Genomic DNA, 25,627 nt, shown 5'->3' with positions numbered 1-25,627 from the left:
GGACGAAGCATTATTACAGGGAATAGAGAGGGACATTAAACTTTCCTTTTGATTTGAATGAGGGGTAGGAAGACATAATTAAGGTTGCATCCGAAAAATATTGAAAGATGCATACACCAAAATGAATGATTAGAAACAGTTTTTGCATTAGATGTACATACTGGTGTGAGCAAATAAACAGACAAAAATAATGTAAAACAGTTGTATTTATTACTATAGGCTATATAATATTACCTATATACAAGATTGGATACTTGTCCTGAAAAGGTTTTCACTCGGTTTTAAAAGCTTATTTTGATTTCTTTGTCCAGATGTCTGGACAGAGACCTGGGTGTTCTCATGATTCATCGCTTCATTAAACACTCCATAGTGCAATACAACAGCATACAACATTTCATCTTGTCATAATTCCCCTTAATAACAGTATGTGCTCAAAACAAGGCCATAAAGACACATCCCAACCATGGCCTATGACGTTTGCATAGGGTCACTCCCCGATCAAGGACGGAAAATCTTGACTCACCTCCTAACAGTACGCAGAAAACACCCAGGCTCTGTACCCCACTCACAGCCAAAAACATAAGTAACCACATTTTCAGGAAAAATATGCACATGTACACACACCATGTCCTCTTGGACATCTCCCAAGAACTATAAACAAACTATACAGTACAGGCGAGCATGACATCGTCACAAATTAAATCAAATAAATACATACAGGCCATACATATTTCCAGTGGAACAGCATTGATAAGTATCAGTAGTATTAATTTTTTCACAAAAAAGTTAAACGACAATCTTTTTGTGCTACAGCCACACTGAATAAGCACCCTTTACAGAGGGTCTGGTGACTCCTCACTGTTACTTAGCTTTCTGAAAATGTGAAGAAATCTGCGAGAGGTATTTACCAATCACCAAATCTGAAGAACTGTGATTAAAATGCTTCATTAATATATTATAAACACCCTCTGCTTTCACTGGTGTGATCTGCAGTAAAACAGTGAGGGGTGTTGAGAACGGTTTGGCTGAGGTGCTGTGGAGTGAACACATTGGCCCTGCAGAGCCTTTTATAGGAACTCACAGTAAACTGGCAGGATTAAGAACACAAGGAAGGAGGCTTCACGTACCTTTGGAGTTTGTGCTCAACAAAAAATTAAATAAAGCGACAAATTTAACAGTACATATTATTTTCCTGAAAACAAAATACATGGTGGAAATAAGATTTTTGACATCAGAGATAAATCATCATCCATTATACAAACAATTTACAATTTGCATATCAAAGAGGTAATGTAGGTGGGGTAGAATTTATGAATATGGAGTGGAATATTGACTCAAAATCAAATACCGTTCTATAGTAATGGGAGACATCAAATAGGAGGGACTCAGTATGCACTTTCAATGACTCAGAGTGTACAGTAGTGTTGCTTTGGAGATATTCCATTGGTTTATCAGTGGATGATTGACAGCACATATAAGCCTCTCCAATTGTCTCCCATCCAAGACCAGTAACCAGTGTTCAACTGTTGGCAAACGTTCCAAAACATTATTCAAATATCAATGGAAACTCAAATCAAAAAGGGTCATATATAGTCACACCTTAAAAAGTTATTGTATGTACAGTGATAATACTTGGTCAGGGAGAATATCACCTGAGGGGAAACATACATGAGGTATTGTGAGAAAATAATAAAAAAATAATTACAAACAGCAACCCACAATTGATGTGTGTGTTTACAAAATGGCTACAATACAGTCCATCGCCATGAAATACGATAAAGCCAGGTGTTTGTATGGACCATTCCTGCCTCTAAGTGGGAAATAGGAGTTACAAAACACAACAATGGATGTAGTAATGGGAAACATAGTTACTTTAAATCTATGTAAGATGATATCTCAGTGACTCATAGACCACTGCTACCATAAATGATAGATAACATGACCCGATAAATGAGGAAGACTTGGTCCTCATGGATTTTAAAAGCAATTTCTTAGTTTGTATGTACAACAGAGATCCGTCTACAACAGGATTGTTTCCACAAATTAGTGCCTTTTGCTCCCCTTTGATATTTTAAGTAGAAATTGTGCACCAATATTTAATTTTAAAAGCCTGTTATATTCAATGAAGTGCCCTTTAATATAGACCACAGGGAGAATTCAATAAATCAGATGTTCTATATGAAGACTTGTTAAAGTGCCAGAATTCAGCATTTTGACATGTCCCTCCATGCACCCTCTGACTTCCAGGAAGATTTTAACCCACTTAACCTCAACATTTCTCTAAGTTTTCACCATAATTGTGAAGCACTATTTATTTTGTTGCTTTGACAAAGTCATTTCTGAAGATTATTATATATTTCATGTGATTAGTGATTCATTTTAAGGAGAAAAAAATACCTGTCCCTAATTTTAAAGGTCAACCCTGTTACGTGAACTGAACTCTCGTTTTAATATGGTGAAACTCTGAACATCGAATAGTGAAATCATAGTGTAAAAGCAGGTGAGCTGATTCTACTCTTTTTGGCAATTTTCTGGTGTTTTGTGGTGGAAAATTGAGTGGGTCGAGCATAACACATCAACCATGTTACCCATAGTTAGACAGGCTAGAATGTTTTTTTGATGTTTTTTTTGTGAAGCTTGCATTCAATTGCCCCTCCCTGCTGCTGATTTAAGAGGAAATCGTCAACCCTGTTACGGTCAACCTATATATTTATTACTTTACTTGATAGGCACGTACTATAGTCTTTTTTTTTTTACCTCTTGAGATGGGAAAACGTTTTTTATTAAGTTGAACATGTGCTCTTTATGACAGAATGTAAACATTTTGTGAAATCGAACGTTTTTTTCCCCAAAAGGCACCGAATTGGTGGAATGACCCCTACACAGCATTCATAGAAATTCCCCCTATATACTCCCTGACAAAAGAAACACTCAAAACAGTTAGACCTCTCCCAAAAGCAATTCAACATGGCATGAATACAGTATAAAGACAAACAGAACAAAAATAAATTAATCTATAGGGTAAAACCATTAGTGTCCTTTGATAAGTCTTTCGGGAAAGTTACTTAAAAAAAGTTTACAATTAAATTACACATTCTGTTACTAAATACACAGTTGTATACAGTATATATCCTGCCATTGAGATTAACATGGGCATTGTCAGGGGCAATACTAGTAGTAGCAGTAATTGCGTTGGCAGACATTTTAGTAGGAACAGAACAGAGAAGGGGGGCTGCAGGGACAGAAGGATGGGGTAGGTTGGGGACAGGGTTTGTCAGTAGTTTTGGCTGAATAGGCGAGGTAGGGCTTGTCACAACTCAAACAGTGGTGGCTTTAAAAAGACTGGCAGGAGAGTTTTTATGAAGTATTCTTTTACATTTTGCTTTTGTCATTGCATTCTTTGAAAAGACCCTGACCCCTCTCTTTCGCTCTCCGTATCCTTTAGTGCGGGACAGGGTCCCAAGCGCTCTCCTCAGGTCTTTGGGACGGGACCCTCTCAGACTTTGATGTCCTCCTGGACACTGAGCTGGGACAGGGTCTTCTTGATGCGCAGGGCGGTGAGGCGGGCGGCTCCGTTGGCATACCAACACTCCCTCATGATCTTTCCCATTACACGCAGGGCCTGGGGGGAGGGGAAAAAATAAGGAGAGATAAAGTAGAGTGTTATCTAAAGCTCTGGGCAGGAAAATTGGACCAAGGGTAGAGCGAACATGAAGAAAGTGAGATTAGAGAAAGTCATACATGCAAATATGGTGCAGATATGCACAGGGCTAAACAAGCTTATCAAAACCACCAATGCACCCCCAGAGAACAAGCCCGGCAAATGAACATACTTCATTTAAATACACAAGCATACAATGTAATACTTATAAGAAACCAGTGACACTTTCATATCAGTGAGCGACTGCTGTGCTATCATAATAGGATCGTTTGATTGACCTTAAAAGAGCATGCATAGCTATATGTGTCCATCCCTACCTCGTAGCTCTGCCACCAGTTGGGCACGTTGGGCCGTAGTTTCTGGTCACACACCACCTTCCTCATCTCCTCTATGGAGGGGTCAGAGGGCACCAGATCATAGTAGGGAAGCTGGTACTCCTCATGGATACCTAGGGGCAGAGGTCAAAGGTCAGGAAAGGTCCAGTTTCTAATTGATGGTGAATTAAACTTTTAACTACAGTGACAGAGATACTGTATGCAACCCAAATGACACCCTTTTCCCTATATTGTGCACTACTATAGGGAGCCCTATGGGCCCTGTTCAACAGTAGTGCACTATATAGGGCAGGGTTCCCCAACTGGCGTGCCGAATTCGGCGTGCGGGAGATTTTATTTGGCACCCAAGTTATTTTTTTAATTTTTTTTTGTTGGACATAAAAAAGACTGTAAAAACACCAGCAAATCAGCTTCAAGTGATTTTAATTTAGGAAATCTGTTCCAAAGTATTCCCACGCATAATAGAGAGATATACACTGTGTACAAAACAAAACAGAACACCTTCCCCCCATGTTGTCTCCAATGCTTCCCACAGTTGTGTCAAGTTGACTGGATGTCCTTTGGGTGGTGGACCATTCTTGATACACACAGGAAACTGTTGAACGTGAAAAACCCAGCAGCGTTGCAGTTCTTGACACAAACCGGTGCGCCTGTCACCTACTACCATATCCCGTTCAAAGGCACTTAAATCTTTTGTCTTGCCCATTCACCCTCTGAATGGCACACATACAAAATCCTTCTTTAACCTGTCTCCTCCCCTTCATCTACACTGATTGAAGTGGATTTAAGTGAAATCAATAAGGGTTCATAGCTTTCACCTGGTCAGTCTATGAAATGTTTTGTACATTCAGTGTATGTGATCGAATACAAATGTAAGCAAGGTTTGAAATGATTAAGTTTTAGTCAAATATTATATCTCTTTGGGCTTCTTGGGTCAATTTGCAGCCTACAAATTATTTGTAATTATGTTCCGGCCCTCTGACCATCCGCTCAAGAAACAATCGTCCCGAGGCTGAATCTAGTTGATGATCCCTGATATAGGGAATAGGGTGCCAGTTGGGACTCAGCCAGAGTGTGCTGAGGGGGGAGCCTGTCTGACCTCCAGCGTTGCAGCGGCGTGCGATCTCCCAGTAGACCAGCCCCAGAGCGTAGATGTCTGCACACTTAAACGAATCAAAGTGCCTCATGTTGATGCTCTCATCCAAGACCTCAGGGGCCATGTACCTGAAAGAGAGCAAATATGTGTTTGTAAGCTGGTCTATATCCCTGATAGGTGGTGGGATGTATTGGGGGGGGGGGGGGGGGGGGTCAGTGGGTGAAGTTGAGAAATCAAGTACTTCTTAAGGTTGAGGGTATGTGTGTGTTTGTACCTCTTGGTGCCCACTCTCTGGTTGGGAGCGATGTCTATGGTGTCAGTGGTAGACTCGTGGCGCACTGCCAGCCCAAGGTCAGCGATGGCACAGGTACTGTTCTTCTTCACCAGGATGTTCTTAGACTTGAGGTCCCGGTGGGCAATACCAGGCTTACCTAGACGAAGGCCGAGAGAGTTAGCCTACCTGACAATTACTGCATTCCTGGCAATCAATTGAACTCATGTAACTGATCATTAACATGTTTGTGTGAAATGTGTTTTATGTTGTCCAATTCATTTAAATCAAACAATCATGGTTATCTGCAGTATACCACTGGCTTCCAATGACAGTCAACAAAACTTCAAATGTTGAATGACGTTAATAATTGACCTATCAAGAGATGCTTTAGTTTAGAGGGGCTGCTATGCAACTCATACTAGGCAGATCAATAACCCCGAACTGGAGTTTCCTACCAGCTAGAAGCATGGCCTACATTCACTGTTTGCAGAGCTAGAGGCCAGGAAAAGGGGGAGTAGGGAACAAATCAAAGAGTCCAGAAGAATACACACATACAGCAACATGCAATCCAGTTTGCACATGGGCACACGGGCACAAGTACCACACACACACACACACACCCTGTGTTCCCAGGATCTCCATGTGCAGGTGTGCCAGGCCGCTGGCAGCCGACAGTGCCAGTTTGATCATGTCCTCGATGGTGACGGAGTAACGGTTCAGGTAGTCAAACAGAGAGCCGTACTCGTGGTAGTCTGACACCAGCCACAGCTGGGTCCATGTGCCATTATCTATGAGAGAAAGAGAGACTAAGTTTAGAGACCAATTTTTAGACACTACACCACCTAATACGGAAAACTGACCTAAACACCAGAAAGCTACAAGCAGTGCTCTTTGAAGGGGAAAATCTGTTGTGATGTCACACGACGACGGCCAGTGTTTACCTTTGTTGTCTGCGGCGATGAATCCCAGGATGTTCTCGTGGCGCAGCATGACGGTCTGGTAGATCTCAGCCTCCCGGAACCAGGAGCGCTCCTCTCTGGATGAGAAGATCTTCACCGCCACGTCTCCTCCTCTCCAGCGGCCACGCCATACCTCTCCGAAACGCCCCTTCCCTATGATCTCCTGCAGCACAATGGTCCTGGCCACCGTCCGCTGGACAAACAGAGGGAGGCCTGCACAGAGACAGAGGAGGGAGAGGACCGAGACATACGGGACACAGAGACAAGGCAAAAAGAGAGAGGAATATACGGTCAGACAATGAATCACATTGCCTAATATCAACCACAGAATATCAACCACATTTCCCCCTATGGATTTAATTTTTCTATGGAAGACATCATTAAAGCCACAGTCACTAATTTATTTGTTCCTGTTTTATGACTGATTCAATAGATCAGACACCCAGAGAGAGCCCCAGCTGTGCTGTACTGACCAGAGCCTGATCCAGAGGTGGACATGTCGTAGATGAGGTCCTGCAGGGTCTTGTCCTTGGCCATGTAGAGGTGGTCACAGGAGGGGTCCACCTCCAGCCTCTGCCTGTGGCTGTAGGCCCTCTGGTGGTACTGGAACAGGAACACACCCATGATTAGCAGCACACACAGCAGGCAGACGGGCCCTGCGATCACTGCCACCAGCTCCACCGGACCCCATGTACCATCAGGGCCAAAGCCGCCCCCCAGGCCCGGCCGCAGCGTCACTGAGAAAGAGTGAAGAGAGACAATGAGAATAAATACATATTTCACATTTAATTTACACTGAACAAAAATATAAAACGCAACACTTTACAATTTCAAAGATTTTACTGAGTTACAGTTCATAAGGAAATCGGTCAATTTCAATAAATAAATTAGGCCCTAATCTACGGATTTCACATGACTGGGGACACAGATATGCATCCGTTGGTCACAGATACTTAAAAAAAAGGTAGGGGTATGGATCAGAAAACCAGCCAGTATCTGGTGTGACCACCATTTGCCTCATGCAGCGCAACACATCTCCTTTGCATAGAGTTGATCAGGCTGTTGATTGTGGCCCGTGGAATGTTGTCCCACTCCTCTTCAATGGCAGCGCGAAGTTGCATGATATTGGCGGGAACGTCCAGGAATTGTGTACAGATCCTTGCAACATGGGTGATGGCCGTGCATTATCATGCTGAAACATGAGGTGATGGTGGAGGATGAATGGCAGGACAATGGGGCTCAGGATCTCGTCACGGTATCTCTGTGCATTCAAATTGCAATCGATAAAATGCAATTGTGTTAGTTGTTCACAGCTTGTGCCTGCCCATACCATAACCCCACCGCCACCATGGGGCACTCTTTTCACAATGTTGACATCAGCAAAGTGCTCGCCCACATGACGCCATACAAGACCATGTTGAGGACGACGAGCACGCAGATGAGCTTCCCTGAGATGGTTTCTGATAATTTTTCTGTTGTTCAAACTCACAGTTTCATCAGCTATCTGGGTGGCTGGTCTCAGACCGTCCCGCAGGTGAAGAAGCCGAATGTGGAGGTCCTGGGCAGGCGTGGTTACATGTGGTCTGTGGTTGTGAAGCCGGTTGGACATACTGCCAAATTCTCTAAAACAACGTTGGAGGCGGCTTATGGTAGAGAAATGAACATTCAATTATCTGGCAACAGCTCTGGTGGATATTCCTGCAGTCAGCATGCCAATTGCATGCTCCCTCAAAACTTGAGACATCTGTGGCATTGTGTTGTGTGACAAAACTGCACATTGTGCTGGGGACATTTTATTGTCCCCATTACAAGTTGCACCTATGTAATGATCATGCTGTTTAGTCAGCTTCTTGATATGCCACACCTGTCAGGTGGATGGATTATATTGGCAAAGGAGAAATGCTCACTAACAGGGATGTAAAAATGTAAACACATTTGTGCACAACATTAATAAGCTGTTTGTGCATATGGAACATTTCTGGGATATTTTATTTCAGCTCATGAAACACTTTACATGTTGCATTTATATTTTAATTCAGTATATATTTAATGAGTAAACATAACAACCCACACACAACTGTGAACTATGTTTGAGACCAATGTCTTCTATGGCAGCAGATAGCCTATCCCTGTTGAATGTGTGTGGAGCTCACCAGATGGCACTTTGAGGTTGAGGCTGTTGCAGTAGTTAGTGTAGCAGCAGTGTGTGTTGAGGAGGCCCTCAGCGCTCAGGCAGTAGAAGGGTTGGCCCGGGGGTACCAGCTTGTCCCGGGTGATGCAGATACGAATGTGCTGCTCTTGGCCGTCGATGAAGGATGTGGAGGCCATGCAGGCCCCGTCTGTCTCACACTGGGAGCCAGTCTTCTGACACTGGGCTGTGGTGCAGTTACACCACAAAGCTGCAGACAGACAGAGAGAGACAGATGATTTCAATATTTTGTAATTGCTTAAGAAGTTGTGTCCGGCATTGACATATAAAAAACCTTTCAAGACATTTTTCACTCCTCCACTGTAAGAGATGCAAGTTAATATCCAGCAGAGGGCTCTAAAAGACAGCAGCAGTGCTGCTGGGGCCCTTTGACAATTACATTTCACTGGCACCAACATACCCTATGATCTTACCACTGTAAGCTAAAGCATAGGACTATAGAAAAAACAGATTTCCGGTGTTTATTACATTTTTCCTCCAAATGAAAAACACCAAGACAGCGCAACAACAACCCTACCCTACAGAGGTGGTTCATCCTGGAAACAGTATCAACTGTAATCAAACTGCATGCCAAATCCAAAGGACATGTTCGGTGGCGGGCCACGAAACAATTGTAGCCATTTTAAATCTCTTCTAAGCAGGGATTTTTCTGCCATTTAAATTCTTGGGCGGAGGGGCCTCCCGAGTGGCGCAGTGGTCTAAGGCACTGCATCACAGGGCTTGAGGAGTCACTACAGATCTGGGATCGATCCCAGGCTGTGTCACAACTGGCCGAGACCGGGAGTCCCATAGGGTGGCGCACAATTGGCCCAGGGTCGTCCTGGTTAGGGGAGGGTTTGGCCGGGTGGGGGGGCTTTACTTGGCTCATCGCGCTCTAGCAACTCCTTGTGGCGGGCCGGGCACCTGCAGGCTGACTTCAGTCGTCAGTTGAACGGTGTTTCCTCCGACACATTGGTGCAGCTGGCTTCCGGGTTAAGTGGGCGGGTGTTAAGGAGCGCGGTTTTAGCGGGTCATGTTTCAGAGGACGCATGACTCGACCTTCGCCTCTCCCGAGCCCGTTTGGGCAGGCCGCGTAAGAGTTTTTAAAAATTTTGTTTAATGATAGTCCCACTAATCCCAAACCAGATGGGATGGCGTATCGCTGCAGAATACTGTGGTAGCCATGCTGATTGGGTGTATTGATACACAATCCAAAGCGTAATTGATAATTTCACCATGCTCAAAGGGATATTCAGTGTCTGCTTTTTTTATTTTCACCCATCTACGAATAGGTGCCCTTCTTTGCGAAGCATTGGGAAACCTCCCTGGTCTTTGTGGTTGAACCACCATTATTGCCCACAGACTTGACATGTTAAGCACATTTTTACTCCTGTACTTATTTAGGCTTACCATTACAAAGGGGTTAAATACTTGTTGATTCAAGACGTTTCAGCTTTGTAAAAAATTCTAAAAACAAAATTCCCCTTTGACATTTTGGGATAGTGTGTAGATCTGTCACAAAATCTCAATCCATTTTAAATTCAGGGTGTAACAACAAAATGTGGAATACGTCAAGAGGTGTAAATACTTTCTGAAGGCACTGTATGTATGCGTGTATGCATGCATGCATACATACTGAACAAAAATATAAACGCAACGTGTAAAGTGTTGGTCCCATGTTTCATGAACGGAAATAAAAGATCCCAGAAATGTTCCATATGCATAAGAAGCTTATTTCTCCAAAATGTTGTGCACACATTTGTTTACATCCCTGTTAGTGAGCATTTCTCTTTTGCCAAGATCATCCATCCATCTGACATGTGGCATATCAAGAAGCTGATTAAACAGCATGATCATTATACAGGCGCACCTTCTACTGGGGCCAATAAAAGGCAACTAAAACATGCAGTTTTGTCACACACCACAATGCCACAGATGTCTCAAGTTTTGAGGGTGTGTGCCATTGGCATGCTGACTGCAGGAATGTCCTCCAGAGCTGTTGCCAGAGAATTGGATGTTCATTTCTCTACCATAAGCTGCCTCCAACAGTTGTACATACTGCCAGAATTTGGCAGTACATACAACCGGCCTCACAACCGCAGACTATGTGTAACCACGCCAGCCCAGAACCTCAACATCCGGCTTCTTCACCTGCGGGATGGTCTGAGACCAGCCACCCGGACAGCTGATGAAACTGAGGAGCAATTCTGTCTGTAATAAAGCCCTTTTGTGGGGGAAAACTAATTCTGATTGGCTGGGCCTGGCTCCCCAGTGGGTGGGCCTATGCCCTCCCAGGCCCACCCATGGCTGTGCCCCTGCCCAGTCATGTGAAATCCATAGATTAGGGACTAATTCATTCATTTCAATTGACTAATTTCCTTATATGAACTGTAACTTTGTAAAATCGTTGAAATTGTTGTATGTTGCGTATATACAATTCATTCTGAAATTATTCAGACTCTTTCCCCTTTTCCACATTGTTACGTTACAGCCTTATTCTAAAATGGATTAAATAAATAAAAATACTCAATTAATCTACACACAATACCCTATAATGACAAAGCGAAAAACAGGGTTTTAGAAAATGTTGCTAATTTATTAAAAATAAAAAACAGAAATACCTTATTTACCTAAGTATTCAGACCCTTTGCTATGAGATTCGAAATTGAGCTCAGGTGCATCCTGTTTCCATTGATTATCCTTGAGATGTTTATACAACTTGACTGGAGTCCACCTGTGGTAAATTCAATTGATTGGACATGATTTGGAAAGGAAAGCACCTCTCTATGTAAAGGTCCCACAGTTGACAGTGCATGTCAGAGCAAAAACCAAGCCATGAGGTCAAAAGGAATTGTCCGTAGAGCTCAGTCCCCTCCTGTACTCCCTGTTCACCCATGACTGCATGGCCAGGCACGACTCCAATACCATCATAAAGTTTGCCGACGACACAACAGTGGTAGGCCTGATCACCGACGACGATGAGACAGCCTATAGGGAGGAGGTCAGAGACCTGGCCGTGTGGTGCCAGGATAACAACCTCTCCCTCAACGTGATCAAGACAAAGGAGATGATTGTGGACTACAGGGGGAAAAAAGAGGACTGAGCACCGTAGTGGAACAGGCTGTAGTGGAACAGGTTGAGAGCTTCAAGTTCCTTGGTGGCCACATCGCCAACAAACTATCATGGTCCAAACACACCATGACAAAGCCTATTCCCCCTCAAGAGACTAAAAAGATTTGGCATTGGTCTTCAGATCCTCAAAAAGTTTTACAGCTGCACCATCGAGAGCATCCTGACAGGTTACATGACCACCTGGTATGGCAACTGCTCGGCCTCCAACCGCAAGGCCCTACAGAGGGTAGTGCGTACGGCCCAGTACATCACTGGGGCCAAGCTTCCTGCCATCCAGGACCTCTATACCAGGCGGTGTCAGAGGAAGGCCCTAAAAATTGTCAAAGACTCCAGCCACCCTAGTCATAGACTTTTCTCTCTACTATCGCACGGCAAGCAGTACCGGAGCGCCAAGTCTAGGTCCAAAAGGCTTCTTAACAGCTTCTACCCCCAAGCCATAAGACTTCTGAACAGCTAATCATGGCTACCCGGCCCATTTGCATTGCCCCCTTTTCCAACAGTCTTGAAGGAGTTGTCACATATGCTGAACACTTGTAGGCTGCTTTTCCTTCACTCTGTGGTCCGACTCATCCCAAACCATCTCAAATCAAGTGGAGGTTTGGGGATTGTGGAGACCAGGTCATCTGATGCAGCACTCCATTACTCTCCTTCTTGGTAAAATAGCCCTTACACAGCCTGGAAGTGTGTTGGGTCATTGTCCTGTTGAAAAACAAAATGATAGTCCCACTAAGCCCAAACCAGATGGGATGGCATATCACTGCAGAATGCTGTGGTAGCCATGCTGGTTAAGTGTGCCTTGAATTCTAAATAAATCACAGACAGTGTCACCAGAAAAGCACCCCCACACCATCTCCTCCATTCTTTACAGTGGAAAATACACATGCGGAGATCATCCGTTCACCCACACCGCGTCTCACAAAGACACGGCGGTTGGAACCAAAAATCTCAAATTTGGACTCCAGACCAAAGGACAAATTTCCACCGGTCTAATGTCCATTGCTTGTGTTCCTTGGCCGAAGCAAGTCTCTTCTTCTTATTGGTGTCCTTTAGTAGTGGTTTCTTTGCAGCAATTCGACCATGAAGGCCTGATTCACACAGTCCCCTCTGAACAGTTGATGTTGAGATGTGTCTGTTACTTGAACTCTGAGAAATTGGGCTGCAATTTCTGAGGCTGGTAACTCTAATGAACTTATCTTCTGCAGCAGAGGTAACTCTGGGTCTTCCATTCCTGTGGCGGTCCTCATGAGAGCCAGTTTCATCATATCCTTGATGGTTTTTGCAACTGCACTTGAAGAAACTTTTAAAGTTCTTGAAATGTTCCATATTGACTCACCTTCATGTCCTAAAGTAATGATGGACTGTCGTTTCTCTTTGCTTATTGGAGCTGTTCTTGCCAAAATATGGACTTGGTCTTTTACCAAGTAGGGCTATCTTCTGTATACCCCCTACCTTGTCACAACACAACGGATTGGCTCAAACGCATTAAGAAGGAAAGAAATTCCACAAATTAACTTTTTAGAAGGCACATCTGTTAATTGAAATGCATTCCAGGTGAAGCTGGTTAAGAGAATGCCAAGAGTGTGCAAAGCTGTCATCAAGGCAAAGGGTGCCTATTTGAAGAATCTCAAATAAAAAATATTTTGGTTTGTTTAACACTTTTTTGCTTACTACATGATTCCATGTGTTATTTCATAATTTTGATGTCTTCACTATTACTCTACAATGTAAAACATTTTTAAAATAAAGAAAAACCCTTAAATGAGTAGGTGTGTCCAAACTTTTGACTGGTACTGTATAACACACCATATTTTGCGGGCTTCACTAAAGGGCTGTAACGATACCACAGAGTTGAGGTTTCTTAGCACGGCACTTGCTTTACACCCTACGATGACACTTCATGTAACAGTATATGGCCAGTGCGCATTTTTGGCACTTTATTGAGCTGGCAAGCTTATATCTACTTAGCACTCACCATAGAAGCAGTAGTTCACTCTCCTCTCCGACTGGTGTAGTTACATTGGGTGACAGTGTCCAGTCTTGCTGTAGCGCGCCAAGGCAAGATAGGCGTATAGCCATGTAAAGAATGCCAGCCAGACATAATAATGAAATTCAAAAATAAAAGTCAAGTTGTATAAAGACAACTTTTTTCTTAGCGTTTTCTCCGCATCTTATATCTGTCCTTTTCGGTGGATTAACCAAAACGCAGATAAAAATATATCCTAAAAGGATAATAAATCGGTCAACCTATAAATCGGCGGGCTTTATTAACAATACAAAACATCCACATAAAAAAACGACAGATGCACACAAACATCCACAACATCACCCGTGCCCAGACCCACCTGCTCACACCCCCATCTCCAGTCCCGCATCACTCTCAGCCACATGGCCTCAAACTGCACCATTTTGTTTCTCTCCATTGCCCATGCACGTTCAACATTTAAATAAAGAAACTTTTTGATAATAAAGCACCAGACAACTTTCTAACGCCACCCATGACTTTTGGACTTTATAGCATTCCCAGAAGGCATGGATTATTGAGTCATTGTTATTTTTACACTTAAGACATGACTCTGTTGTGCTGTAGAATTAGTCTCTTGTGTAATAAATTATATACACACATTAGTTTATACTGGATTAAGCATACATTTTCGTTAAATGTAATTTCGTTAGTTATGGTCGGCCTCTATTTTGAATGACAAGCAATTTTACAAGTTCTTGCACATACAGACATCAAGAGAAAGCTCAAAGACACCTTGGTCATTTGATACTCTGAACCTACAGGCTCTATAAATGGTAGACCCATGGGGGAAGTGAAGTTCAAAGACAAAAGGTCTATCTGTTTAGTGCTGACAGCTTGCTTTTAAATAGTGGTGCTCTACTGAGTGTTACCGTAGTCAAAAGTGGACTTTGCCCATACAATTTCATAATCCTTCATCTTGTGACATCACACTGGTCTTTGTGTGGCGATTACAGGGAATTTGACCAACCCAGACTGAGCTGAGATCATTGGGGGTGTAGTGGTGGAGGGGGGGGGGGGGTTACTAAAGTGGGTACTATTTTGGGGAGATTGTTGTCGGTTGTCAGTGCTGGAGGTTTGGGATTAGCCCCAAACTAGTCCTGAAAACTAGAGGGGATGGTACGGGGAATTAAGGGCAGAGAAGGGGGGGTGAGGGGTGGCACAGTAGCGTTCAAGGTTTGTTAATCCCCAGCAGCAATGACTGTTTTTTGGGGGTAGGCTTTGGTGGGTTTTTGGGAAGAAGGGGGGGGGGGTTGTAGTAGTGGTTTGTACAGAGGATGGGGTTGACTTGTGAGCAGCTGTGGCTGTCATTAAACCCAGTCTAGACGGTGACTGCCACAGTGAAATTTTGGATAATTGAATTTTATTGGGGCCCCGAGGCTGACACTGTGTGAAATTCCAATAATTCCCTTAAGTTATTTTTCTTCCATCGTAGTCTGTAAATGACCTCAGGTCAAATTCCATGTAAAAGGACCCATGAGCACGAACATGTGAAGTTCATAGGAGCATGTCAAATTGGATGTCAAATGAAAGCTAAGATCCTATACTTTGTTCGAAATTAAAGGCATATATAGGAATAAGCAAAGGCTTTGATTTCTGGTCAAACAGATGGAAAAGGGTTTTTTCGAAAATATCTACCAGAAAAAGTATTAAAAAGGTATTAGAAATACATCAAAACATTATAATGTTGAAGTAAAGACCCCTGCCCACTACACTGAACAAAAATATAAAAAAGTGTTGGTTCCATGTTTTATGAACTGAAATAAAAGATCTCAGAAATGTTCCATACTCAAAAAAAGCTTATTTCTCTAAAATGTTGTTTACATCCCTGTTAGTGAGCATTTCTCCTTTGCCAAGATAATCCATACACCTGACAGGTGTGGCATATCAAGAAGCTGATTACACAGCATGATTATTACACAGGTGCACCTTGTGCTGGGGACAATAAAAGGTCACTCTATAATGTGCAGTTTTGTCACACAACACAATGCCACACGTCTCAAGTTGAGGGAGCGCGCAATTGGCATGCTGACTGGAGCTGTTGCCAGAGAATTGAATGTTAATTTCTACACCATAAGCCGTCGGTGTAGAGAATTTGGCAGTACGTCCAACCGGCTTCACAACTGCAGACCACATGTATGGCGTCGTGTGGGCGAGCGGTTTGCTGATGTCAACGTTGTGAACAGAGTGCTCCATGGTAGCGGTGGGGTTATGGTATGGGCAGGCCTAAGCTATGGACAATGAACACAATTGCATTTTATCGATGGCAATTTGAATACACAGAGATACCGTGATGAGATCCTGAGGCCCATTGTCGTGACATTCATCCGCAGCCATCACCTCATGTTTCAGCATGATAATGCACAGCCCCATGTCGCAAGGGTCTGTACACAATTCCTGGAAGCTGAAAATGTCCCAGTTCTTCCATGGCCTGCATACTCACCGGACGTCACCCATTGAGCATGTTTGGAATGCTCTGGATCGACGTGTATGACAGCGTGTTCCAGTTCCCACCAATATCCAGCAACTTCACACAGCCATTGAAGAGTAGTGGGAAAACATTCCACAGGCCACAATCAATAGCCTGATCAACTCTATGCGAAGGAGATGTGTCGCGCTGCACGAGGAAAATGGTGGTCACACCAGATACTGACTGGTTTTCTGATCCACGCCCCTACCTTTTAATAAAAGGTATCTGTGACCAACAGATGCATATTTGTATTCCCAGTCATGTGAAATCCATAGAATAGGGCCTAATTAATTTATTTCAATTTACTGATTTCCTTATATGAACTGTAACTCAGTAAAATCTTTGAAATTGTTGCATGTTGCGTTTATATTTTTGTTCAGTGTATGTTTTTAAATAACATTCTTAGAACGTTCTCTGAGCGTTACTAAAGTTCCCTTTCAGTTGGTCACTCGGTATAACATACTATGGGGAGTCAACGACCAATCCTATTCACCTGAAGCAAACTGAAATGAACGGTCCAATGGGTGCCGAGCCTGCCCTCGGAAGCCCCACATTCCTGGCTGTAATACCAGGGCTCCGAATACATTTTCTCAATTCTTCGCTCTTCAGCTCGCCTGAAGGAAGTATGTGTGACGCAATTTACAACTTTTCAAGCACTCGAAGGCTACAGGATTTGGCTACGACTTAGCTGTCTGTTAGTGGGGAGAGAGTACTCGTCCCCCTAGATGTTGTGAGTTTTAGGTCTTAGTATCAGTTTTGTTAGCTTAAAACCCACTACTTTCTGCTATGCTTGTGTAGCCAGTGCTCCCTTGCTTGAGTAAGATGGCCAGTGGTAAGACTAAGTTCAAAAAGGCTAACCAGATGAGTTTGAACCTCTGACCGTGCCCTAGGGCATGTTTTCTCACAATGAAAATTAAAAGATACTCACGAGTGCTGTCCTGTTTGCCTGGGGTGGAAACACGCTCAGGAGGCCTTGGCTCGGGCCAGTTCATGTGACCATTGTCAACGTCCATTGGGCGTCGGGCTGACTTTGTGAGGAAGATTGAGGCGTCTGGCGAAGGATCTTCCGAAATCCATAGATCAGGGCTTAATTTATTTATTTCAATTGACTGATTTCCTTATATGAACTGTAACTCAGTAAAATCTTTGAAATTGTTGCGTTTATATTTTTGTTCTGTACAATACTCATATTTGTTTGAGAAATTGTTCTGCCTTCTGAAAGTTTAAGACACATTGCCTTGTGCCTTGATATTCCATTAAAAGCCCACATATCTTTAAGATATTGAAAGTTCATAGAAGTAACAAGGTAGACCTATCAATTAGTTAGTGTTCTTACTGATATCAATTTTGTTTTTGAATCATTCGAAATTCCGGTAACGGAAAGATCGGTAACGGAATTTCTGCAATTTAATTGGCTTCAATGGGAAATCTTAGTAGTCACAAACCACAGTTTGGTTCACAAGTTTGGACAGCACAGTACAGCAAAAGAAAAGTAGAGTATAGTTCAGTACAGTAGAGTTCAGTACACAGTAGAGCACACTAGAGTTGAGTACACTATCCTGTATTGTACTATACTTTACTGTTCTCAACCTAGCTTTACTTTGATGTCCAATAACCAAAATATATATATTTTTAAGTCATAGCTGACACCCCATTCTTTCTGCAGACATTGTTGAATCTTAAATTCTGAGCAGATATTGAAGAGTTTTGGAAAACGTGGACACCAAAAAAACAGAGGGAGATTTTACAGAAATTCAGTTACCAAATTTTTGCTTCTGCACAGTTCTCCCAGTAAATGTGTTTTTGTCAAATATTCTGTGTTAATAGTTAAAGGTAGTCCTTTTGCATATAGTTGTAATGGAATTGCCCCTCAATGTAAACACTTGACCAGGGATGGGCAACTGATGGGGGATGGGCCACAAAAAATTTGAACTCATCATGAGGGGCCGCAGTTGCTCACAGGTCTGCGTACCCACATCCACACACACAGAGCAAAACATTTTAGTGCCCCCCCTACGTTTTAGAGTTAATTTCATGTAATTCTACACATTTTGCAATGGCTGCTTTAAAACTGCAAGTTTACTGCAATTCTACACATTTTGCCATGGGGCGGAGAGAAGATTTTGCAATTTTATAACTAACTTCATGCAATTCTACTCATTTTGCCATAGAGAAATGTTTGCCCCCCGGCTGGTAATTCGACCATGATAACAAGTTTAGATAGCTGGCCGCTAAACTAACTCCCAACATTTTTGACATGGCTTAATTGAGAAAAACTGCTGATGCTCAACCACATTTTCAAAATTGCACCTTGTATATTCTACTATTCTAACTCGCAACAGTAAGTTGAGACCCTGAAAAGCTGAATAAGCTTAATGATGATAGAAGCCTAATTGAAAGTGTAACTAGAACTCTGAAAATATAAGGCTTCAAAAACATTGATAGCTAAAGTAGTGAGAAATGAAAGGGGATTATTACTTTCTGTAGGTAGTGTAGTTAAGTGCTGATACTCTAGACGAGGAGAACGGAAAGAGCACCACGCGAGGCAGGTAGCATCCAGACCGGGAACAACTGATTAAGACACCCAGACGCCACCAGGCAGAAAACACCACTCTACTCCCCCATCCCCCCTCCGACTATCCCACTCTGATCGATACAGAGGAAGTGTGTGTGTGCGTGCACGCACGCTTGTGCACATGCTTCTGTTATTGTATCTGTGCTCTCAGTCTTCTGATTCTAGTTGGCTTTCTAGACATAGGTTCAGTGATCTCAGATAGGCAGGCAGTGTGTTTCTCGCATGGTACTTAGTCCGTGAGAATGTTTGGAGGCATGTTTACATTCACGTGTTGGAATGGCCATTTGTCATGTTGGGTCAGTGTTTGGTTGAGAATGATTGGGAAGCACGAGGCAAAACGGCAAGCCTGAGAAACTCTAGCATCAGAAGACATGCTAATTTGATCGGTGAGAAGAACATGTAGGCTTTGCTGGAACAAAATATGTTTCCATGTCAACATATTTTGATCAATCAAGGCCATAGCAAGGTCTGTTCAAAAGTTCCCATTTTTTAAACAGACAGTAAAACCAGATACATAATAGGTAGGCGGCCCAAACTTGTGAGTAACTGATTTGATTTGCCCCCCCCTGGTTATAGTGCCCATGGGAGACTGGCTCAGACACTCAGAGTCCTGACACAGGAGTCCTTGGAGACAGGATGCAGCGTGTCAATTTGAGAGGGACAAAAAACACTGAAAATCAATGAGCGACTACAGAAGAAGAGTAGATAATGCAGTTGATAGAAATTAGATAAGAGGGAAAAACAGACCTCTTTAAATTACTGAATGACTCATTTGGTAAAAGATATGCATTTGTAAAATGCTTTCAGCATTAGCCTCTCTCTCAATGTAATTACATGGCCGTTTCGTAGATCCCATGAACTGTGCTTTCTTATCTTACTACACAGTCCAGCTCCCTTGTTATCCAGTTCCTCCCATCTCATCTTCAGTCTAAAATCCTTCTCCTATTTTCACGTATCACAAACCCAGGGAATGCGAGTTGGTCACTCAATGTAACCTCTTCTTCAAACATCTCAATCATACCGTTTCACAAACACACACAATTCTGTTTGTCTTTAAGCTTGTTTACTCTAATGCTCTTTATCAACAAGGATGTACATGCCGAGGCCAGGGATTTTTCATATTTTCAAAAGAGCCCTGAAGTGAAGGAACCCTCTCACCTCCCAACCTTGGCACAAGGGACAGCTGTGGTTTAGAGTTTCCCCTGGGCTTGAATGGTTAAGCAAAGTAATTTTGGGGCTTTTATTTGGTGTGGTGTAGATATTAACACACAAATACGCCTGTTTGGGTCTGAGGGGGTCTGTCAGTTACAGTTACTAGGCTGTGAGAGTACAGGGACTATTCTCATCTATGTCAGAGGTGGGGGAATGAACTATACAAATCATCTTGAGTAACATAATTGAGTTACAAATGTTTTGATACTGCAGGATGACCAATGTAAAACCAATGTGTCATTCTGTAATTTGGGTGAACTATCCCTTTAACATTGGGGGGGGGGGGGGGGGGGGGAGATAGAAAAGTATATATACACGCCACCAGTCAAAGGTTTGGACACACCTACTCATTCAAGGATTTTTCTTTATTTTTACTATTTTCTACATTGTAGAATAGTGAAGACATCAAAACTATGAAATAACACATATGGAATCATGTAGTAACTAAAAAATAGTGTTAAACAAATAAAAATATATTTTATATTTGAGATTCTTCAAATAGCCACCCTTTGCCTTGATGACAGCTTTGCACACTCTTGGCATTCTCTCAACCAGCGTCACCTGGAATGCTTTTCCAACAGTCTTGAAGGAGTTCCCACATATGCTGAGCACTTGTTGGCCGCTTTTCCTTCACTCTGCCGTCCGACTCATCTCAAACCATCTCAATTGGGTTGAGGTCGGGGGATTGTGGAGGCCAGGTCATCTGATGCAGCATTCCATCACTCTCCTTGGTAAAATTGCCCTTACACAGCCTGGAGGGGTGTTGGGTCATTGTCCTGTTGAAAAACAAATGATAGTCCCACTAAGCCCAAACCAGATGGGATGGCATATCGCTGCAGAATGCTGTGGTATCAATGCTGGTTAAGTGAATTCTAAATAAATCACAGACAGTGTCAAAGCACCCCCACACCATAACACCTCATCCTCCATGCTTTACGGTGGGAAATATGATGATCACCCACACCGCGTCTCACAAAGACATGGCGGTTGGAACCAAAAATCTCAAATTTGGACTCCAGACGAAAGGAAAAGTTTCCACCAGTCTAATGTCCATTGCTCGTGTTTCTTGGCCCAAGCAGGTCTCTTCTTCTTATAACTCTAATGAACTTATCCTCTGCAGCAGAGGTAATTCTGGGTCTTCCTTTCCTGTGGCGGTCCTCAGCCAGTTTCATCATAGCGCTTGATGGTTTTTGCGACTGCACTTGAAGAAACGTTCAAAGTTCTTGAAATGTTCCGTATTGACTGACCTTCATGTCTTAAAGTAATGATGGACTGTCGTTTCTCTTTGCTTATTTGAGCTGTTCTTGCCATAATATGGACTTGGTCTTTTACCAAATAGGACTATCTTCTGTATACCCCCCCCCCCCCCACACCTTGTCACAACACAACTGATTTGCTCAAACGCATTAAAGAAGGAAAGGAATTCCACAAATTAACCTTTAAGGCACACCTGTTCATTGAAATGCATTCCAGGTGACTACCTTATGAAGCTGGTTGAGAGAATGCCAAGATTGTGCAAAGCTGTCATCAAGGCAAAGGGTGGCTATTTGAAGAACCTCAAATATAAAATATATTTTTTGGATTTTTGGTTACTACATGATTCCATGTGTGTTATTTAATAGTTTTGATGTCTTCACTATTATTGTACAATGTAAAAAAAATGTGAAAATAAAGAAAAACCCTTGAATGAGTAGGTGTGTCCAAACTTTTGACTGGTAGTGTATATAAAAAAAATATAATATATATATATATATATATATATATATATATATATATATATATATATATATATATATATAACCTAATAGCAGGAACAGCACCATCTAGTGGTCAGAACCTGGTAATATCAAGATGTAGAATAGGACATAAACCTAACAACTTCAATTACTAATTTCTCTGAACGGGGGGGAAAAAAACATCACCAAATTCACTGAGAATGCATTACATAGGATGAAGAAAAACAATACTCTGAGCCGCCACTCCATACTACTTGTTAAACATAGAGAACTGATATCCTCATGTCTTACTCAGTAACCAGGTTTGTGACAAAAACATCAGTAGAGTTGAAAATGCGATTGAAACCCATTAAACTTTTTTTTTTTTTTTTTGGTACATGGGAAGTTAAACACAAAAGTAATTTTTATGTGCACTACGTCGTCAGGCACAGCCTTTTATCCACAATAAGTGAAGTTGATGGAAACACATCTTTGGTGGGAAAATGTGCATATTGTTTTATGCAGATTTTTGTATATATTTGCATGAAAATCTGTCGCCAATATATTTGTTTATTTTTTGGGGGGTCCAAATCAGATGTTATGTGCTATATTTATTGAATATTATATCAATTTGGGTGCAATCAATTAGCTTAATTTCTCAGAGATTTGTTGAAATGATATTTCAACAAAATAATGTTGCAGGAATGCAAATCTTATGGTTTCTAACTACAGAGAAGATTTCAGAACAATCTGAGATCCTATTTTTTGTGCTTTGAGGTGGAACGACCCTCGGGCTATAGTTGTGTTTAAAGCGGGTGTTTGGTGTGTTACTGAAGTCAAGCACAGTACAGGTATTGTTTGGTGACAGGGCTGTGTGAAGGGAGTGGGGGAGAGAGAGGGGGAAAGAGGAAGGGTAGAGAGAAGGAGAAAAGAGGCAAACTGTGCACATTGTATTGCTTTGTACATTGTTATGTGATGTAGCCTAACAGGCATGCTGTGATGTTTATGATGTCATTGGGTTATGATGTTGTGGTATTTCAATTGTGTGTCATAATTAAAACTACCAAATGTAATGGTGTGGTGTTCCATTCCATTCATGTGCTTCCATTTAGGTAACTTTATGACTCAATAAGTTGCATTCACTGTGATGTCATAATCATGTTAATTACCAGATTTCCATGTCATAGTTACAAACTATTTATTGTTCAAGTTTACAGTATGATGTCATAATGAGTGAAGTTCAAATTCAACATATTTTTCCTCCACGCAAACCTTCCTTAACTTTGTAGACTCAACAGATAAAAGGATGGATGTCGGTACGCAGACCCGCGAACAACTGCGGCCCCTCATGATGAGTTCAGATTTTTTGTGGCCCCCACCCCCTTCAAAGTTGCCCAAAGTGACAAAAGTGGAGAATAGCAATCAAATAGGCCCACAGAAACAGGACTTAAAGGTTGAAACAGGCTAAAACTTTCACAATGAGTCACAGTTGCAAAGAAAAGCTGTGATTTTTTAATTCAGGCTTTTAACACCCCTCAGTCTGTTAGATTAGATAACAAGTTGGAAAATCGCCATTATCCAACTGTTTGGGCTTTTTTATTTATTTTTATCTCAAAACATGGATACAACAGAGCCCCCTGCTGGGCCCAGATTAAGTGAAAAAGGCCTGTATACATGTAATCTTTGTTTACACTGTTTTGATAAGACAACGTTGAAGACAAGCACCCAACCACAGTAGGGCCAAACCATATCATTCAAACATTATGAGTGCACAATCAGGGCCTTTATCGGGAGGGACTAGGACAGAGTGTTTATAGACCTTGAAAAGCACTAAAGGCCAGGGAGAGGAGGAACTGAGGCTGAGGGGGGTTGTTCTGTTTGCTCATTGTTGAATGGTTGAGTGAGTGAAAAAAGCAGCTTCTTGCTGCATTACAGTTGTATCAGTCCAGTCTTCCATTGATCTGCTCCATCAGATGAGGTTAATGTTCACTGGGGCTGCATGTTCATGCAGAGGGTGTAGCAGCAGTGGACCTGCCCCTGGGTAGCCTACAAGATGGAGGTCACCTCTTCCTGCCTAACTCCATCCCTGCCCTAATTTCTGACACAAAAGGGACCCAGACTTCAACTGAAGGAGGTGCATGAAACCACTCTCTCACTTTCTGCCGCTGGCCCTGACAACCTCTAAGGATTGACTGTTAGATTCACATAACATCGCTCTCTACCTCTGACACACACACACACACACACCTGGCTACTGTAAGGTAGGTCCCTCAACCTCTGTTTAACATCAGATTTCCTCCTTTTATTATTTTTATAAATTAATATTTTATCCAATAATGATAGCTACAGTGTAAGCTAATTCAGGCTGATGGGTAGAACACCATACAATGGCTCATTTTGCAATGTACAGCAGCTCTTGAAGGCTAAATAGGTCAGCCTCAGTCCCTCATTGTGTTATAGTCTCAGCAAAAGCTTATTGAGAGCTTCACTTTAAAACCACTAGTTATCTTGTGTGCAGAGCATAGAGTTTATACACCAAGAGAAACTGTTAAAAAAGCAGATAAGCAAATATTTTTCACTGAAAATTAAGACAAAAACAAACATTTGGGAATAAGGAAATCATACCTGTATGAATCTGAGCATGAATCTGAGAATATCATATTTATGATTATGTGGTCGTTTATTATAAATAAATAAACCAATATTTCCATATTAGCTTTTGAGAATACAGCAAATTCATTCATTCAACTTTGATCAGATGACTCAAACTGCTGCTGTTGGATTATTGTTATGGGTGTCAAGGAATGGTGGAAGGTCCTTGGTAGATAGCTAACCTTGACTGTTCTTCCCAAATCCTAAAAATGTGCTCTCTGAGATGTTTACTTACTAAAGTCATCGTATCAGACAATTAGCTACTAGCTGGCCAGAGACCTAGCTGGCGTAGTGCTATTCTCAAGTAGATAGCTATTTACGAAGCATCTTTAAACATAACGACGTCAAGAATGGTAGGTAGTTGCTTCTCTTATTTTCTGCTCTATTTAACCAATGAAATACCAGTAAAAAAAAAAAAAAACTGGTCCAATTTGCTAACTCGGCTTGCTTGATACCAAATCCGTACGCCATGTTGTTGTGCCAAGCAATGTCAGCCCCAGCCGCACAAACCAAGTAAATAAATACACACAGGCTGAATAAAAACATTACACTCACCATCATAAATTCCGAATAAGCCCAGGACGAGAAGCGTTAACAACATTTGTCTCTTAGCCATGATCGTTATATTCCCATTGCATTGCATTAATATTTTGGGTGGTATGGTATTGACAGCAGTGCGAGACACAACCAACGATTTATATATACATCATTGGACACACAGCTCCAGCCAGCCAGCAGACAGACGCCTTAAAGGGGTGTGAAGGATTTAAAGGGGAGGAATGGCTAACTAGCTGTTATTTTGAAGTAGGGCGATAAAATAAACCAGATAAGATTAGAAAACACAATGTAACGTTTGTAATATCTGGTCAAGGCTTAAAATGTAAACTTTCAAATAATGTAATGTGATAATGTGATTTTATACCCACGTGGTTTAAATATTGAATAGGCCTTTAACATCGTATGTACCACTACCAGTGCCACCCACATAGAACATGATCTCTATAATACCCATACCACCTCCCCACTTTAGCAGACTATACTACTGAACTTCTGAAAAATAAACAGTGTGTATGCATTGAAATTGACACCATACATCTAAAAAGGAGGACACAGAAATCAACTCCATCTTTTTGAGAGAGCCGTGTCCCTCCCTCCTAGACACCGAAATGTGCCTTTAGGCTGGACGCAGTACAGTAATCTCTCCGTTGTCATTGTGTTGTGTTACATTGTAGAGGCATCAGAGTTACCTCATACTGTCCTTCCACTCAGCCCCACCTTGGATTGATTTCTGTTTTCACAGTAGAAGAGGGTGTGGTCCTGCTCATGTATGTCACCTAT

The 25,627-nt window shown here is 42.2% G+C and overlaps 1 protein-coding gene across 3 annotated transcripts; it reads right to left on the bottom strand.

The window, feature by feature from the left end:
- Nucleotides 1-188: 188 nt before the first annotated feature.
- LOC311133937 (activin receptor type-1B-like) lies at nucleotides 189-25,006 on the bottom strand. Of its 3 annotated transcripts, XM_084167561.1 has the most exons (9): nucleotides 24,845-25,006; nucleotides 8,479-8,724; nucleotides 6,799-7,062; nucleotides 6,308-6,538; nucleotides 5,987-6,154; nucleotides 5,367-5,523; nucleotides 5,096-5,220; nucleotides 3,979-4,109; nucleotides 189-3,622 (listed from the first exon to the last, which is right to left on the bottom strand). In XM_084167561.1, the coding sequence occupies exons 1-9, from the start codon at nucleotides 24,930-24,932 to the stop codon at nucleotides 3,497-3,499; spliced, it is 1,536 nt and encodes a 511-aa protein (XP_084023687.1). In that variant the 5' UTR covers nucleotides 24,933-25,006; the 3' UTR covers nucleotides 189-3,496. The 3 variants fall into 3 exon arrangements, with proteins under 3 accessions (XP_084023687.1, XP_084023685.1, XP_084023686.1); XM_084167559.1 differs by having other exon boundaries at nucleotides 5,987-6,538; nucleotides 24,845-24,974; XM_084167560.1 differs by lacking the exon at nucleotides 24,845-25,006 and having other exon boundaries at nucleotides 8,479-9,301.
- Between the last annotated feature and the right edge of the window lie 621 nt (nucleotides 25,007-25,627).

This window comes from Coregonus lavaretus, assembly GCF_964263955.1.
Source record: "Coregonus lavaretus genome assembly, chromosome: 8".
Taxonomy (NCBI): domain Eukaryota; kingdom Metazoa; phylum Chordata; class Actinopteri; order Salmoniformes; family Salmonidae; genus Coregonus; species Coregonus lavaretus.
Note: the sequence above shows the minus strand (reverse complement) of the source record. Positions and strands in the feature narration are given on the sequence as shown.

What these genes read in the sequence shown, in the direction of transcription:
- LOC311133937 (XM_084167559.1), bottom strand. Translation starts at nt 24,932, where the DNA reads ATGCAATGCAATGGGAATATAACGATCATGGCTAAGAGACAAATGTTG. An exon ending in CAACCTCAAAGTGCCATCTG is followed by an intron (nt 7,063 to 8,478) that starts GTGAGCTCCACA and finishes ACTCTTTCTCAG; the next exon opens with TGACGCTGCGGCCGGGCCTG. An exon ending in CAGAGAGTGGGCACCAAGAG is followed by an intron (nt 5,221 to 5,366) that starts GTACAAACACAC and finishes GCTCTCTTTCAG; the next exon opens with GTACATGGCCCCTGAGGTCT.